Source organism: Procambarus clarkii, chromosome 3, assembly GCF_040958095.1.
Source record: "Procambarus clarkii isolate CNS0578487 chromosome 3, FALCON_Pclarkii_2.0, whole genome shotgun sequence".
In the NCBI taxonomy this organism is placed as follows: Eukaryota; Metazoa; Arthropoda; class Malacostraca; order Decapoda; family Cambaridae; genus Procambarus; species Procambarus clarkii.
The window spans coordinates 35945055-35960877 of NC_091152.1; the positions used below are offsets into that span (position 1 = coordinate 35945055).

The 15823-nt window shown below is 48.4% G+C and overlaps 1 protein-coding gene across 1 annotated transcript; it reads left to right on the forward strand.

Annotated features, from left to right (window-relative positions):
* The first annotated feature begins 7123 nt into the window (after nt 1–7123).
* On the forward strand, nt 7124–7741 carry LOC138368799 (uncharacterized). Its single transcript, XM_069331500.1, has one exon. It carries the CDS (start codon nt 7124–7126, stop codon nt 7739–7741), a length of 618 nt encoding a protein of 205 aa, XP_069187601.1.
* The last annotated feature ends 8082 nt before the right edge of the window (nt 7742–15823 follow it).

The window sequence follows — 15823 nt, forward strand, 5'->3', positions numbered from 1 at the left end:
TCTTCCTCTTTTTTCTTAGAGGTATGTGGTTTGAACATATTTCTAGTGCTACTGAGCTTATTTTTTCCAGGCACTGGTTCAGGTTTGCATTTCCTAGCTGTTCTTCCCAGTTTATTTCTGTGAAGTCCTGGTTTATTTGCTCCCAGTTTATCTGTTTATTATTGAAGTTGAATTTGCTGAAATCTCCTCCACCGGGAATCTGGACTGGTTTTGAAGGTCTACTCCCCATGGTTGTCATAACTTCAATTAAGTTGTGATCTGAGTAACAGGTATTTGTAATCATTATGTTCCTGATCAATTCATCATTATTAGTGAAAATGAGGTCCAGCGTGTTCTCCTTCCTATCAGTCCTTCTCCTTCTCCTTCCTATCAGGAGTATCAATCAGCCAGGTTATTAGTTTACTAGGCAGGGTTTAAATTGAACAACTAATCTCTGTTGTACTGAACAACCCAGATGGTTGAACTCTAATAAACTGATGGTAGTCGTACAGGCATCTTAGGGAAAGGCTATTTCCAATTACAATATGGCTATTTGAAATTTGTGAATTACTAAGTATGGAGGTCTTTGGTGACCCTTGACCCAGGGTCGTCAAGATTCATCGCATCAGAGGCTAGTCCTCTCCTATTGACGTCACTGACGATGGCTTACTCATTATTCCGACAATTGAGAACTCTTGATACTTGAACAGGAATATTATTGACTACATTTTGAATGAAGACTTGAATTTCTCCAAATTACCGAATTTTGTTAAACAATTCATATATGTTGCTTTAAGACAAAGGCGGCGGCCATCTTGTAATCTTAATTTAACCACTAATCCCTAGAGGGATGACCTTTCTCTGCTTGAGTCAGGTCGACTACCGTCTGACTCCAAACTTTCAAAACTACGCGGTCCCCATGTCTATGAGAATCTATACTGAATAATTCCCTACAACAAACCTAGTTTGTTACACCACCTTCACCACCACCACCACACCACCACCACCACCACCACTGTCACGTGGGGGTGGGTGGTGGGCCGGGGCTCTGCTAACACTCGGCTGCTAGGGGCTCAAAAGGCCCAAATACTCAGCCCCTCCGACTCCCGGGATTCACCGGAGTCTCCTTGGTCACACAAGAGAGGACCAACAATGCCCACCTCCGCAGGTCTTTGCTTCCACCACAAAAGGGGTGCCACTGATTCACCCTGGAAGCCCTTCAGTCAAACACGGGGAAACTGCTGTTAACAGTTCCGGCCTAGACCCGTGGGGGAGTGAAGGAAGACTCAGGCTTACCTTATAACCATAACCTCCCTGAGTCTTGCCTGCCAGACAAAAAAGGTTGCAGGAACTCCTTTCCCGCCTGTCTTCTCTATCTTCTTCTTAGCAAGGTCGCCAGCTGGGTTATTATATCTACACCCCAGCAATGCAGTTCAGTGGGTGTATTATATATTGTTTGTAGCCAGAAGATTGCTACTCCCATAGAACTGCTACTAGACTGTTGGCCCAGGGTACTCTCCCAGGAAGGTCTGTGTGGCTTTACCTCTCTCTAGCCACTACGTTAATAGTTGCCACCATTCAGGCACCGATACTGATCGGATGGCTAAGGGTACGCTTTTATGTAAGTCTGTGCTGTCTTTACCACCCTCCAGGCAATAAGAACTTCTATAGAGAACGTTGTGTCCCCTAGGTGGTACTATGATAACCTTCGTGTATGCTCATAGAGAATTATCATAAATGGAGGCATACTTTAACACAGTGATAAAATGTGTGAATTTACTGATGCAAATTACATGAACACACACACAATCACAAGTAATACATGAATATGGAAATATGGATAATAAGTCTGGAGATCGTCAGCCTCTTCTTCCACGACCTCCAACACTCCTTCAACTGAGCAGAAAGACAGGAGTCCCACACTCTCACAGGAGGGCCTCTTCACCACGTCGGCGCCTCTCCTTCACTGTCCTGCCATCCATACACACTGTCCCCTCTGACAGTCCTGGACACAAGCTGCCCTGCAGCCTATTCTACTATTAAAGTATTAAAGTCCTGCTGCTACATACATAAGTAACTATTGTGGCCTAACTAGCCTACTCACACAAGGGGTAATGGGAGGGAAAATGATCTACCTTACATTCCTGGCTCACGACGCCTGTCCCTCGATGGTGTGAGGTTCCCACGCTTCCTTGGGTCGATCCTTGACGATCCAGGACGTTCCACAGGTCCTCAGGTGTCGTGGAGCCTTCGCGTCGTCGCCGTTCCAATCCCTAAGATTCAGCTGCCCCAATCCTGGTTCATCGATGGGCGCTGAGCTAATCACTATTTTTCCCACACTCGCTCCTTCCACAAGGCGTTGCTCCTTGTCCTAGGCACGGTGTCGTCCTTCCAAGACCCTCAGTGGATGTGACCCGGTCACAGCTAGGCCTGCCCGCCGCACCTTCCAGACCTCAACGTCCAGCGGCGCCGCCCCAGAGTCGTCGCCGACTATTTTCCAAGTTTGGCACTTCTCTGCTCAATGAACCTGGTTCCTTTTTGCTTCCCAGAAGCGCAGGGTCTCCAATCACTTATGGTGGGCTGCGATGGCTAGTTTAATCCACTGAATAAGGCTTGTAGAGCCTCTAATCCTTGAGAGCAGACCGAGGCGCGTCCTGTCGCTTCCAAGGTCGGATCAACTCTGACGTTGGCGCCGCCCGGGGCACTCAGTGACGTCATGGCGGGCCCTGATTTGTCGCCCGCGACCTAAGTCGGCCAATCCGCGATCAGCTAGTGTCCCTTCCAAAAGGTCATATCTGCATTAGGGGATACTCTTTCATTTTATAACAGGGCGCCAATTTCTCTTTATTTGCAACTTATAATGTAACTTCCTTTCCTTTACTGGCAGCCGGTCTGGTCGCCACATATATCATTGGACTCCCTGAACCTCAGAGAATCAGTAGGGAGAGCTGATATGACTCTTTAAGCCGGCAAACGAAAGAGATAGGAGAGGGCACCGTAACACCACACCACCACACCACCACTACCACACCACCACCACCACTACACCACCACACCACCACCACCACCACCACCACACCACCACACCACCCCTACCACCACACATCAGGGCGGCTATACACACATCCTTCAAGACGGGGCAGCAGTTTGTGAAGACATAAAGTACCTTTACGACGCGACTCTTGCCTCGCGTGTCTCTCTGTAAATAAAAATCGAAAGATATTATGAAATGATGGTCATATTTTTCCTGTTTAAGTCTCAATCGTTGAAATGACGGGGTGTTGGTCGGCATGTTATACCCCGGAGTATGGCACGATACTATTGGAAATACGCGCAAAGAAATCACATTATCCTGAGGTATCAATGAGGTTTAAAGCCAAGTGCTTTGGAGCTCCCAGTGCGGTGGTTCGAATCCACATAATGGCTCCTACTGATTTTCTGGCTGAATTGTTATGTAAAGTTATGACGGACCTCGGCGCCATCTATGATCCAGGTTCCAAGTCATAATAGTTGACCCTCGCATTAATATTAGTTACCCATCTTGTCGTCTGCTGTTCTGGGAGGTGATGAGGTACTGGTGACTGGTAACAGGCGGCAGGGAAGTACTGTACATGGGTCGACCTTGGCACTCCTCTGTGGGAGTGTGCTAGCCAGAGGGCTGGTGGACTCAGCAATCCACTGAAGTCCACTACGGGGCTCACCATAGCCCGTGCCACTTGCCTGCTCCTGTGCCAGGTAAGTCCACTACGGGCTCACCATAGCCCGTGCTACTTGCCCAGCTCCTGTGCCAGGTAAGTCCATTACGGGCTCACCATAACCCGTGCTACTTGCAACCTCTTGTTCCGAGTAACTGAAGCTAAAACATGGACACCAAACATCCAGAACACATCCCAACACTCTGGGAATGTCTTCTCTACACGCGATCTCTCTATCAACCTTTCTTCCGCCTCTGTGGTATCAGTTATCCTCGTGTTCCGTGTTATTATTTTGTTCCCCAGACTGTCTTTGTTAACCTTCTGTTCTTTATGATGGCGTTGTTTACCTTACGTTCTACAAGCTTTCTTCCCTTGTCTTCAGTCCTCTTGAGTTCGCTGCTAATCTACCAGTTCTCCAGGCTTTAGCTGCTAAGTTCTCCTCTTATGGTGGTGATTAACGTCCTGTAAAGTGTTATTGGCGTCCTTCCAAGAAGGCCATCTTCTCTGTGTTAAGTACCGGCCTCAGACTCTTCCTTCAGTGTGTTAAACATTCACTAGATTTTATGCCACAAAATTCTTGTGACGATGTCCGCCCTGTCAGGTAACGTTTCTTGGCATCGATAAATATTCTTATGACAGGCTTGTGAGCTGGTGTCATGTTCCCAGACCATACACACACTCGTGTCATGTTCCCAGACCATACACACACTTGTGTCATGTTCCCAGACCATACACACACTTGTGTCATGTTCCCAGACCATACACACACCTGTGTCATGTTCCCAGACCATACACACACTTGAGTAATGTTCCCAGACCATACACGCACTTGTGTCATGTTCCCAGACCACACACACACTTGTGTCATGTTCCCAGACCATACACACACCTGTGTCATGTTCCCAGACCATACACACACTTGAGTAATGTTCCCAGACCATACACGCACTTGTGTCATGTTCCCAGACCACACACACACTTGTGTCATGTTCCCAGACCATACACACACCTGTGTCATGTTCCCAGACCATACACACACTTGTGTCATGTTCCCAGACCATACACACACTCGTGTCATGTTCCCAGACCATACACACACTTGTGTCATGTTCCCAGACCACACACACACTTGTGTCATGTTCCCAGACCATACACACACTCGTGTCATGTTCCCAGACCATACACACACTTGTGTCATGTTCCCAGACCATACACACACTCGTGTCATGTTCCCAGACCATACACACACTTGTGTCATGTTCCCAGACCATACACACACTTGAGTCATGTTCCCAGACCATACACACACTTGTGTCATGTTCCCAGACCACACACACACTCGTGTCATGTTCCCAGACCATACACACACTTGTGTCATGTTCCCAGACCATACACACACTTGTGTCATGTTCCCAGACCATACACACACTTGTGTCATGTTCCCAGACCATACACACACTTGTGTCATGTTCCCAGACCATACACACACTTGTGTCATGTTCCTAGACCACGCACACACCTGTGTCATGGTCCCAGACCATACACACACCTGTGTCATGGTCCCAGACCATACACACCTGTGTCATGGTCCCAGACCATACACACACCTGTGTCATGGTCCCAGACCTCCTCACGACACAACACTTCCGGCTACCAACAACCACACTGGATCGCGAATCAGGAGCCTCCACTTTCTACGGTGAGGTACTGTGACTCCCACGCTCACTGCCCACGATCTCATACTTACTGTGAACTGTGTGTGGTGCTTTTACTCCACCAGTTACCTGAGGAGGAGCAGGAGGAGTTAGAGAGACCTCCTCACTACACCTCTTACCAGTATGTGAAGGCTGCTAAGAGCCACAGTAGTGGCTCCGTGGGACACAGTTGCACGCTCCTGACTGTGGCCATTTTGTCCTGTACACTTGGCCATTTTGTCCTGTACACTTGGCCATTTTGTCCTGTACACTTGGCCATTTTGTCCTGTACACTTGGCCATTTTGTCCTGTACACTTGGCCATTTTGTCCTGTACACTTGGCCATTTTGTTCTGTACACTTGGCCATTTTGTCCTGTACACTTGGCCATTTTGTCCTGTACACTTGGCCATTTTGTCCTGTACACTTGGCCATTTTGTCCTGCTGTAACACGGGGGGGGGGGGTTCTGGAATGTTCTTTTCTCCCTTTACTCTCCCTCTACCCGTATTCTTACTTTTGTTCTCTACCAAGGGACCCCAAAACTTTCACTTGAGCCGACCCCGCGCCACGTGGTCTCAAGACGATTTACCGACTTGAGATTCTACAGCCCGTATGACGTGGACTAGGCTTCTAGCAAAACCCTAGGGTCGCCTTTCTGCCGCCGCCACCAGACCAGTTACACTGAGCAATGATCGAGGTCTGGATCGATCATGCTAATCAATAACTTTGGGGCTTGATCCCCACTAGTAACATATAACCTTGGATCTTAAGTGTGGAATTAAAAATCAATGGGAATACTGAATTATGACTCGGTGTTAGAATCGGCGCCCAATTCAACTCGGCCTCGTGGTCCCCACGTGACACGGACAAATCCACATAAATATACAAAAATGGAAATTAATGAAAAGACAAATTACTAGCTAATTAATTTATTCAAAACTAAGCAAAATCTAAATAGTTGGCACTCCCTGACTGAACACTCCCTGAATGGCAATGAGTTGAACTATTCCCCAACTATAACCTCTGAGCAACTTTACCTTGGGCGACCAGCTAGCTGTTGGTGCTGTCTTGGGGCCGATGATGGAAGGCCACCTGCCCGAGCTGCTACTAAAACCACACTGATCCCTGCTTGGCTAGTCCTACCCAGACCAGAACAGTGTATCCTTCCGCATAGACTAAGTTTTACCAAGTTACTAGCAAGGCTTAAGTTTAACAACTAACCTCTGTTGCACTGAATGATCCAGATTGGTTGAATAATTTTAACTGAAGTTAAATTACTCAAGCATCTCAAGGAAGAGCTATTCCCGATCACAAAATGGCTATTTGACCTTTGAGAATTATTGAATGTGGAAACTGTTGACCTATGACCGCCAGGTCACTCCACGATGCATTCTAGTTCTGGCTCGTGACGTCACTGATGGTGACTTAACTCAAAATCCTAATAATTAGAATACTCTTGATATTATAAACAGTAATACTACACAATACAATTTGAATACAAAATGAATAAAGGCTAATTTCTCTAAATAAGTGAATACAATAATATGATTCATTATACGAAACTATGAACAAAGATGCCAGCCATTTTGTGACTCAGATTTGCTAATCCCCAGAGGAATGCGCGTTGTTGAGGTCAGGTCCCTACACGAGACTTCTGGAACCTTCTGGATAATTCTTACAACAAACCTAGTTTGTTACACTGTACACTTGGCCATTTTGTCCTGAACACCTGGCCATTTTGTCCAGTGTTTTGGCATGCGACCAGATACTTCAGAGTACTTAACAAAGCCACCAGATATTTCAGAACACGTAACAAAGCCACCAGATATTTCAGAGCACTTAACAAAGCCACCAGATACTTTAGAGCAATTAACAAAGCCACCAGATACTTCAGAACACTTAGCAAAGCCACCAGATACTTCAGAACACTTAACAAAGCCACCAGATATTTCAGAGCACTTAACAAAGCCGCCAGATACTTCAGAGCACTTAACAAAGCCACCAGATACTTCAGAACACTTAACAAAGCCACCAGATATTTCAGAGCACTTAACAAAGCCACCAGATACTTCAGAGCACTTAACAAAGCCACCAGATACTTCAGAACACTTAACAAAGCCACCAGATACTTCAGAACACTTAACAAAGCCACCAGATATTTCAGAGCACTTAACAAAGCCACCAGATACTTCAGAGCACTTAACAAAGCCACCAGATACATCAGAGCACTTAACAAAGCCACCAGATACCTCAGAGCACTTAACAAAGCCACCAGATACTTCAGAACACTTAACAAAGCCACCAGATATTTCAGAGCACTTAACAAAGCCACCAGATACATCAGAGCACTTAACAAAGCCACCAGATACATAAGAGCACTTAACAAAGCCACCAGATACTTCAGAACACTTAACAAAGCCACCAGATACTTCAGAACACTTAACAAAGCCACCAGATACTTCAGAGCACTTAACAAAGCCACCAGATACTTCAGAGCACTTAACAAAGCCACCAGATACTTCAGAGCACTTAACAAAGCCACCAGATACTTCAGAACACTTAGGAAAGCCACCAGATACTTCAGAGCACTTAACAAAGCCACCAGATACATCAGAACACTTAACAAAGCCACCAGATACTTCAGAACACTTAACAAAGCCACCAAATACTTCAGAACACTTAACAAAGCCACCAGACACTTCAGAACACTTAACAAAGCCACCAGATACTTCAGAGCACTTAACAAAGCCACCAGATACTTCAGAACACTTAACAAAGCCACCAGACACTTCAGAACACTTAACAAAGCCACCAGATACTTCAGAACACTTAACAAAGCCACCAGATACTTCAGAACACTTAACAAAGCCACCAGATACTTCAGAACACTTAACAAAGCCACCAAATACTTCAGAACACTTAACAAAGCCACCAAATACTTCAGAACACTTAACAAAGCCACCAGATACTTCAGAACACTTAACAAAGCCACCAAATACTTCAGAACACTTATCAAAGCCACCAGATACTTCAGAACACTTAACAAAGCCACCAGACACTTCAGAACACTTAACAAAGCCACGCTCTCAACATATAACAATATTAGCCTCTCCCGCGCACCAGTTCACTCCCCACAGTGATTACCTCTCAATAAGGTAAGTAACAATAAAGCAGATAATGTTTAACTTCAACACAGTTCTAAAATAATTAGGACGTCACCCTACTCTTCACAGTATGAGTTAACACTGCTGCTGCTGCTTGCTCTTCAGGCAACCTTGCATCAGAATGCACACTGGTAACTCCCCGAGTGCAGAACATGCATGCAGAGAAATAGGTTGCAACCACGCAGCACCACCCTCCTCTCTGCACTAGGTGACAACGCCACACATTAAGTGTTAAACCCGCTGCTTGCACTTCACGTAATATTCCGTTGCGCGTCGACACTTCCCCGTCACTGACTGAGACCATGGTGTATAAGGTGTCCCAGATACACTACACTCCCACAGTGTCTTTACACTGCCCAATGTCTCCTTGGCGGCAGGACTGTCACTTGTAGTTCCCCTGCTTGTAGAGGACGAGGACAGTATTAACTAGGAGCCGTCCTTTGTATATACAAATGGCAGAATATCTTTTGTTAGGTGGAAGACACTACTGGAAGGCACGCGTGACAGTGTCAAGCAGCAGCAGTACACACAATGGGTGTAAGCGTATAGAGGCAGGCGCACACAAAGTGAGGGGAAGTGTTAAGTGGCTTGTCTAAAGTACACACAGTGAGTGTAAGTGAATAGTGGCACCAGCTTACACATTGGGTATTAGAGTTATTCAAAATACATGCTCAACTCGGTGGCAACACCACTGCCAATTTTTCATGCATAAAATATGCAAAATAATTCAGCACATGCATCCCAGTTTTTTCTAAAAAAAAAAAACCGCACAGACCTGTGCAACAGACGAGTGAAATTCAACAGCAGCTGCAACTCCAAGTTAGTGTTCACTATATGCCAGAGTGAATGTAGCACTATACGCCAGTCTTTAGTAGCAATGAGTGTACATGTACTCGTGCACAGCATTGTATTCATTGACTGCTTGGGTCTTCACGAGTACACTCGTGTGGTGCCCCCTGATGTAGTTCAGAGACAGCCAGGTCAAACTGCCCACCAACATTCAGTACATAAATTCTAATTAAGAAATGAACACTATTTATGGGGAACTTAATTGATCTGGTTGGGAAGTGAACTACACACACACACACACACACACACACACACACACACATACACACATACACACATACACACACACACACACACACACACACACACACACACACACACACACACACACACACACACACACACACACACACACACACACACACACACACACACACACACACACACACACACACACACACACACACACACACACACACACACACACATACACACACACACACACACACACACACACATACACACACACACACACACACACACACACACACACACACACACACACACACACACACACACACACGCACACACACACACAGCCACGGGGGCCGTAGCTGAAGAGACAGCGACTGGGACTCGTAACCGCAGGGTTCAGGTTCGATCCCGACCGCCGGCGGAAATCATCACCATGTGTACTTCTTAATTATATACACTTCTTACATATGTACATAACACTGGTGGTGGAAACACCACCTCTACCCTCCAGCACCACTGACTGGTCTCCAGCACCACTGGCTGGTCTCCTGCAACACTGGCTGGTCTCCAGCAACACTGGCTGGTCTCCAGCAACACTGGCTGGTCTCCAGCAACACTGGCTGGTCTCCAGCAACACTGGCTGGTCTCCAGCAACACTGGCTGGTCTCCAGCAACACTGGCTGGTCTCCAGCAACACTGGCTGGTCTCCAGCAACACTGGCTGGTCTCCAGCAACACTGGCTGGTCTCCAGCAACACTGGCTGGTCTCCAGCAACACTGGCTGGTCTCCAGCAACACTGGCTGGTCTCCAGCAACACTGGCTGGTCTCCAGCAACACTGGCTGGTCTCCAGCAACACTGGCTGGTCTCCAGCAACACTGGCTGGTCTCCAGCAACACTGGCTGGTCTCCAGCAACACTGGCTGGTCTCCAGCAACACTGGCTGGTCTCCAGCAACACTGGCTGGTCTCCAGCAACACTGGCGGGTCTCCCGCAACACTGACTGGTTTCCAGCAACACTGGCTGGTCTCCAGCACCACTGGCTGGTCTCCCGCAACACTGACTTGTCTCCAGCAACATTGGCTGGTCTCCCGCAACACTGGCTGGTCTCCAGCAACACTGACTGGTCTCCCGCAACACTGGCTGGTCTTTAGCAACACTGGCTGGTCTCCAGCAACACTGGCTGGTCTCCAGCAACACTGGCTGGTCTCCAGCAACACTGGCTGGTCTCCAGCACCACTGGCTGGTCTCCCGCAACACTGGCTGGTCTCCAGCAACATTGGCTGGTCTCCCGCAACACTGGCTGGTCTCCAGCAACACTGGCTGGTCTCCAGCAACACTGGCTGGTCTCCAGCAACACTGGCTGGTCTCCCGCAACACTGGCTGGTCTCCAGCAACACTGGCTGGTCTCCAGCAACACTGGCTGGTCTCCAGCAACACTGGCTGGTCTCCAGCAACACTGGCTGGTCTCCAGCAACACTGGCTGGTCTCCAGCAACACTGGCTGGTCTCCAGCAACACTGGCTGGTCTCCAGCAACACTGGCTGGTCTCCAGCAACACTGGCTGGTCTCCAGCAACACTGGCTGGTCTCCAGCAACACTGGCTGGTCTCCAGCAACACTGGCTGGTCTCCAGCAACACTGGCTGGTCTCCAGCAACACTGTCTCCAGCAACACTGTCTCCAGCAACACTGTCTCCAGCAACACTGTCTCCAGCAACACTGTCACCAGCAACACTGTCTCCAGCAACACTGTCTCCAGCAACACTGTCTCCAGCAACACTGCCTCCAGCAACACTGTCTCCAGCAACACTGTCTCCAGCAACACTGTCTCCAGCAACACTGGCTGGTCTCCAGCAACACTGGCTGGTCTCCAGCAACACTGGCTGGCCTCCAGCAACACTGGCTGGTCTCCAGCAACACTGGCTGGTCTCCAGCAACACTGGCTGGTCTCCAGCAACACTGGCTGGTCTCCAGCAACACTGGCTGGTCTCCAGCAACACTGGCTGGTCTCCAGCAACACTGGCTGGTCTCCAGCAACACTGGCTGGTCTCCAGCAACACTGGCTGGTCTCCAGCAACACTGGCTGGTCTCCAGCAACACTGGCTGGTCTCCAGCAACACTGGCTGGTCTCCAGCAACACTGGCTGGTCTCCAGCAACACTGGCTGGTCTCCAGCAACACTGGCTGGTCTCCAGCAACACTGGCTGGTCTCCAGCAACACTGGCTGGTCTCCAGCAACACTGGCTGGTCTCCAGCAACACTGGCTGGTCTCCAGCAACACTGGCTGGTCTCCAGCAACACTGGCTGGTCTCCAGCAACACTGGCTGGTCTCCAGCAACACTGGCTGGTCTCCAGCAACACTGGCTGGTCTCCAGCAACACTGGCTGGTCTCCAGCAACACTGGCTGGTCTCCAGCAACACTGGTTGGTCTCCAGCAACACTGGCTGGTCTCCAGCAACACTGGCTGGTCTCCAGCAACACTGGCTGGTCTCCAGAAACACTGGCTGGTCTCCAGCAACACTGGCTGGTCTCCAGCAACACTGGCTGGTCTCCAGCAACACTGACTGGTCTCCAGCAACACACTGACTGGTCTCCAGCAACACACTGACTGGTCTCCAGCAACACACTGACTGGTCTCCAGCAACACACTGACTGGTCTCCAGCAACACACTGACTGGTCTCCAGCAACACAGTGACTGGTCTCCAGCAACACAGTGACTGGTCTCCAGCAACACAGTGACTGGTCTCCAGCAACACAGTGACTGGTCTCCAGCAACACAGTGACTGGTCTCCAGCAACACACTGACTGGTCTCCAGCAACACACTGACTGGTCTCCAGCAACACACTGACTGGTCTCCAGCAACACACTGACTGGTCTCCAGCAACACACTGACTGGTCTCCAGCAACACACTGACTGGTCTCCAGCAACACACTGACTGGTCTCCAGCAACACACTGACTGGTCTCCAGCAACACACTGACTGGTCTCCAGCAACACACTGACTGGTCTCCAGCAACACACTGACTGGTCTCCAGCAACACACTGACTGGTCTCCAGCAACACGCTGAATGGTCTCCAGCAAGACGCTAACTGGTCTCCAGCAACACACTGACTGGTCTCCAGCAACACAGTGACTGGTCCCCAGCAACACAGTGACTGGTCCCCAGCAACACAGTGACTGGTCCCCAGCAACACAGTGACTGGTCTCCAGCAACACACTGACTGGTCTCCAGCAACACAGTGACTGGTCCCCAGCAACACAGTGACTGGTCCCCAGCAACACACTAACTGGTCTCCAGCAACACACTGACTGGTCTCCAGCTACACAGTGACTGGTCTCCAGCAACACAGTGACTGGTCCCCAGCAACACAGTGACTGGTCCCCAGCAACACACTAACTGGTCTCCAGCAACACACTGACTGGTCTCCAGCTACACAGTGACTGGTCTCCAGCAACACAGTGACTGGTCTCCAGCAACACAGTGACTGGTCCCCAGCAACACAGTGACTGGTCCCCAGCAACACAGTGACTGGTCCCCAGCAACACACTGGCTGGTCTCCAGCAACACACTGGCTGGTCTCCAGCAACACACTGGCTGGTCTCCAGCAACACACTGACTGGTCTCCAGCAACACACTGACTGGTCTCCAGCAACACACTGGCTGGTCTCCAGCAACACACTGGCTGGTCTCCAGCAACACACTGGCTGGTCTCCAGCAACACACTGGCTGGTCTCCAGCATCACACTGACTGGTCTCCAGCAACACACTGGCTGGTCTCCAGCAACACTGGCTGGTCTCCAGCAACACTGGCTGGTCTCCAGCAACACTGACTGGTCTCCAGCAACACTGACTGGTCTCCAGCAACACTGACTGGTCTCCAGCAACACTGACTGGTCTCCAGCAACACTGACTGGTCTCCAGCAACACCCTGACTGGTCTCCAGCAACACAGTGACTGGTCTCCAGCAACACAGTGACTGGTCTCCAGCAACACAGTGACTGGTCTCCAGCAACACAGTGACTGGTCTCCAGCAACACAGTGACTGGTCTCCAGCAACACAGTGACTGGTCTCCAGCAACACAGTGACTGGTCTCCAGCAACACAGTGACTGGTCTCCAGCAACACAGTGACTGGTCTCCAGCAACACAGTGACTGGTCTCCAGCAACACAGTGACTGGTCTCCAGCAACACAGTGACTGGTCTCCAGCAACACAGTGACTGGTCTCCAGCAACACACTGACTGGTCTCCAGCAACACACTGACTGGTCTCCAGCAACACACTGACTGGTCTCCAGCAACACACTGACTGGTCTCCAGCAACACACTGACTGGTCTCCAGCAACACACTGACTGGTCTCCGGCAACACACTGACTGGTCTCCGGCAACACACTGACTGGTCTCCAGCAACACACTGACTGGTCTCCGGCAACACACTGACTGGTCTCCGGCAACACAGTGACTGGACTCCGGCAACACAGTGACTGGTCTCCGGCAACACAGTGACTGTTCTCCGGCAACACAGTGACTGGTCTCCAGCAACACAGTGACTGGTCTCCAGCAACACAGGGACTGGTCTCCAGCAACACAGTGACTGGTCTCCAGGAACACAGTGACTGGTCTCCAGCAACACAGTGACTGGTCTCCAGCAACACACTGACTGGTCTCCAGCAACACAGTGACTGGTCTCCAGCAACACAGTGACTGGTCTCCAGCAACACAGTGACTGGTCTCCAGCAACACTGACTGGTCTCCAGCAACACACTGACTTGTCTCCAGCAACACACTGACTGGTCTCCAACAACACTGGATGATCTCCAGCAACACTGGCTGGCCTCCAGCAACACACTGGCTGGCCTCCAGCAACACACTGGCTGGTCTCCAGCAACACACTGACGGGTCTCCAGCAACACACTGGCTGGTTTCCTCTAAAATTCTTCAACTATAAGAAGCCTTAACATACAGGACAGACAGACATTAATTCCATCCCGGGATACGTCGGTCCAATCACCAATACTTCCCTGGGTATCACAGAGGAACCAGTCTCCACTGACTCATGCCACTTGTTCCTCTTGAGTTCTGAGTGAACTCAGTCCTGTCGACCAAGGTACCACCTACATCACTTCTGTGGAGGTACAATAGAATAGTAAGAGGGAAACTACACAGGTGTCAGTATGATCAGAACTTTACACCGGGGAATAGAAAATGGGGTCGAGTGTGCTCAACAGATGGCGTCGACATCGTCACATTAATGTGAACCATCGTGATGGGAGCGCAAACTGTTGCAAAGGGAGCATGAACCAACGTTTTTGGAGCACGAATCGTATATTTTATAAGATGTAAATCTTAATTATGATTACGAGAACTTTATTAACTTGCAAGTGATCCTTATTTACTCCTGCTAAACATAACAGACCAGTTTAGACAGATAATACCTCAGTCCAACATGTTAATGACTTTAGATGGAGGTAAATAAGAAATGCCTCAACTAGGTCAATATGTCTTTATCCGTTTCCCTTATTTTCATATTCCTGTTATTGCGAACTGAATCTTACTGATTCGGAAATAAACTTTTTTATTTTCAAGTTAACTTTACCGAGGAAATCATCCGGAAGCTTCGGCCTAGAAGTCATCACAACCGTAAACAGATGGAAGTTAAATTAGGTTATTATGAATGAATTCCTGACCATGTGAATTATTTTAGTATATTGGAGACTAATATTAGCATGAGTCATCACTACGCTCCCGTGTGTTGACTTCCTAATGCAGCAGGACCGTGATATACAACACAAACATCAAGTTAGTACCGTAGTTACCAACTTGGTAACTTCAATATATATATATATATATATATATATATATATATATATATATATATATATATATATATATATATATATATATATATATATATATATATATATATATATATATATATATATATATATATATATATATATATATATATTTTTTTTTTTTTTTTTTTTTTTAACCTAGAAGGGGTACCACCTCTGGTGCAAATGTAGGGACCCATAGCCTCGGAGAAGAAAATAAAGAGTACTCAGAGAAGACCTTGTGGATCCTCACTGAACACCTTGATATTTTCTTCTCCTACCACCCCTATTCTTTTGTTAAGTGTGTATATTTATCTAACTTTATTTGAAAATGTCATTACACAAAAAAAGTTACAATATTGATTACATACAGGGTACAAGGCTGCTTGTCACAAGTTGAATAGCCCCTCCAGCT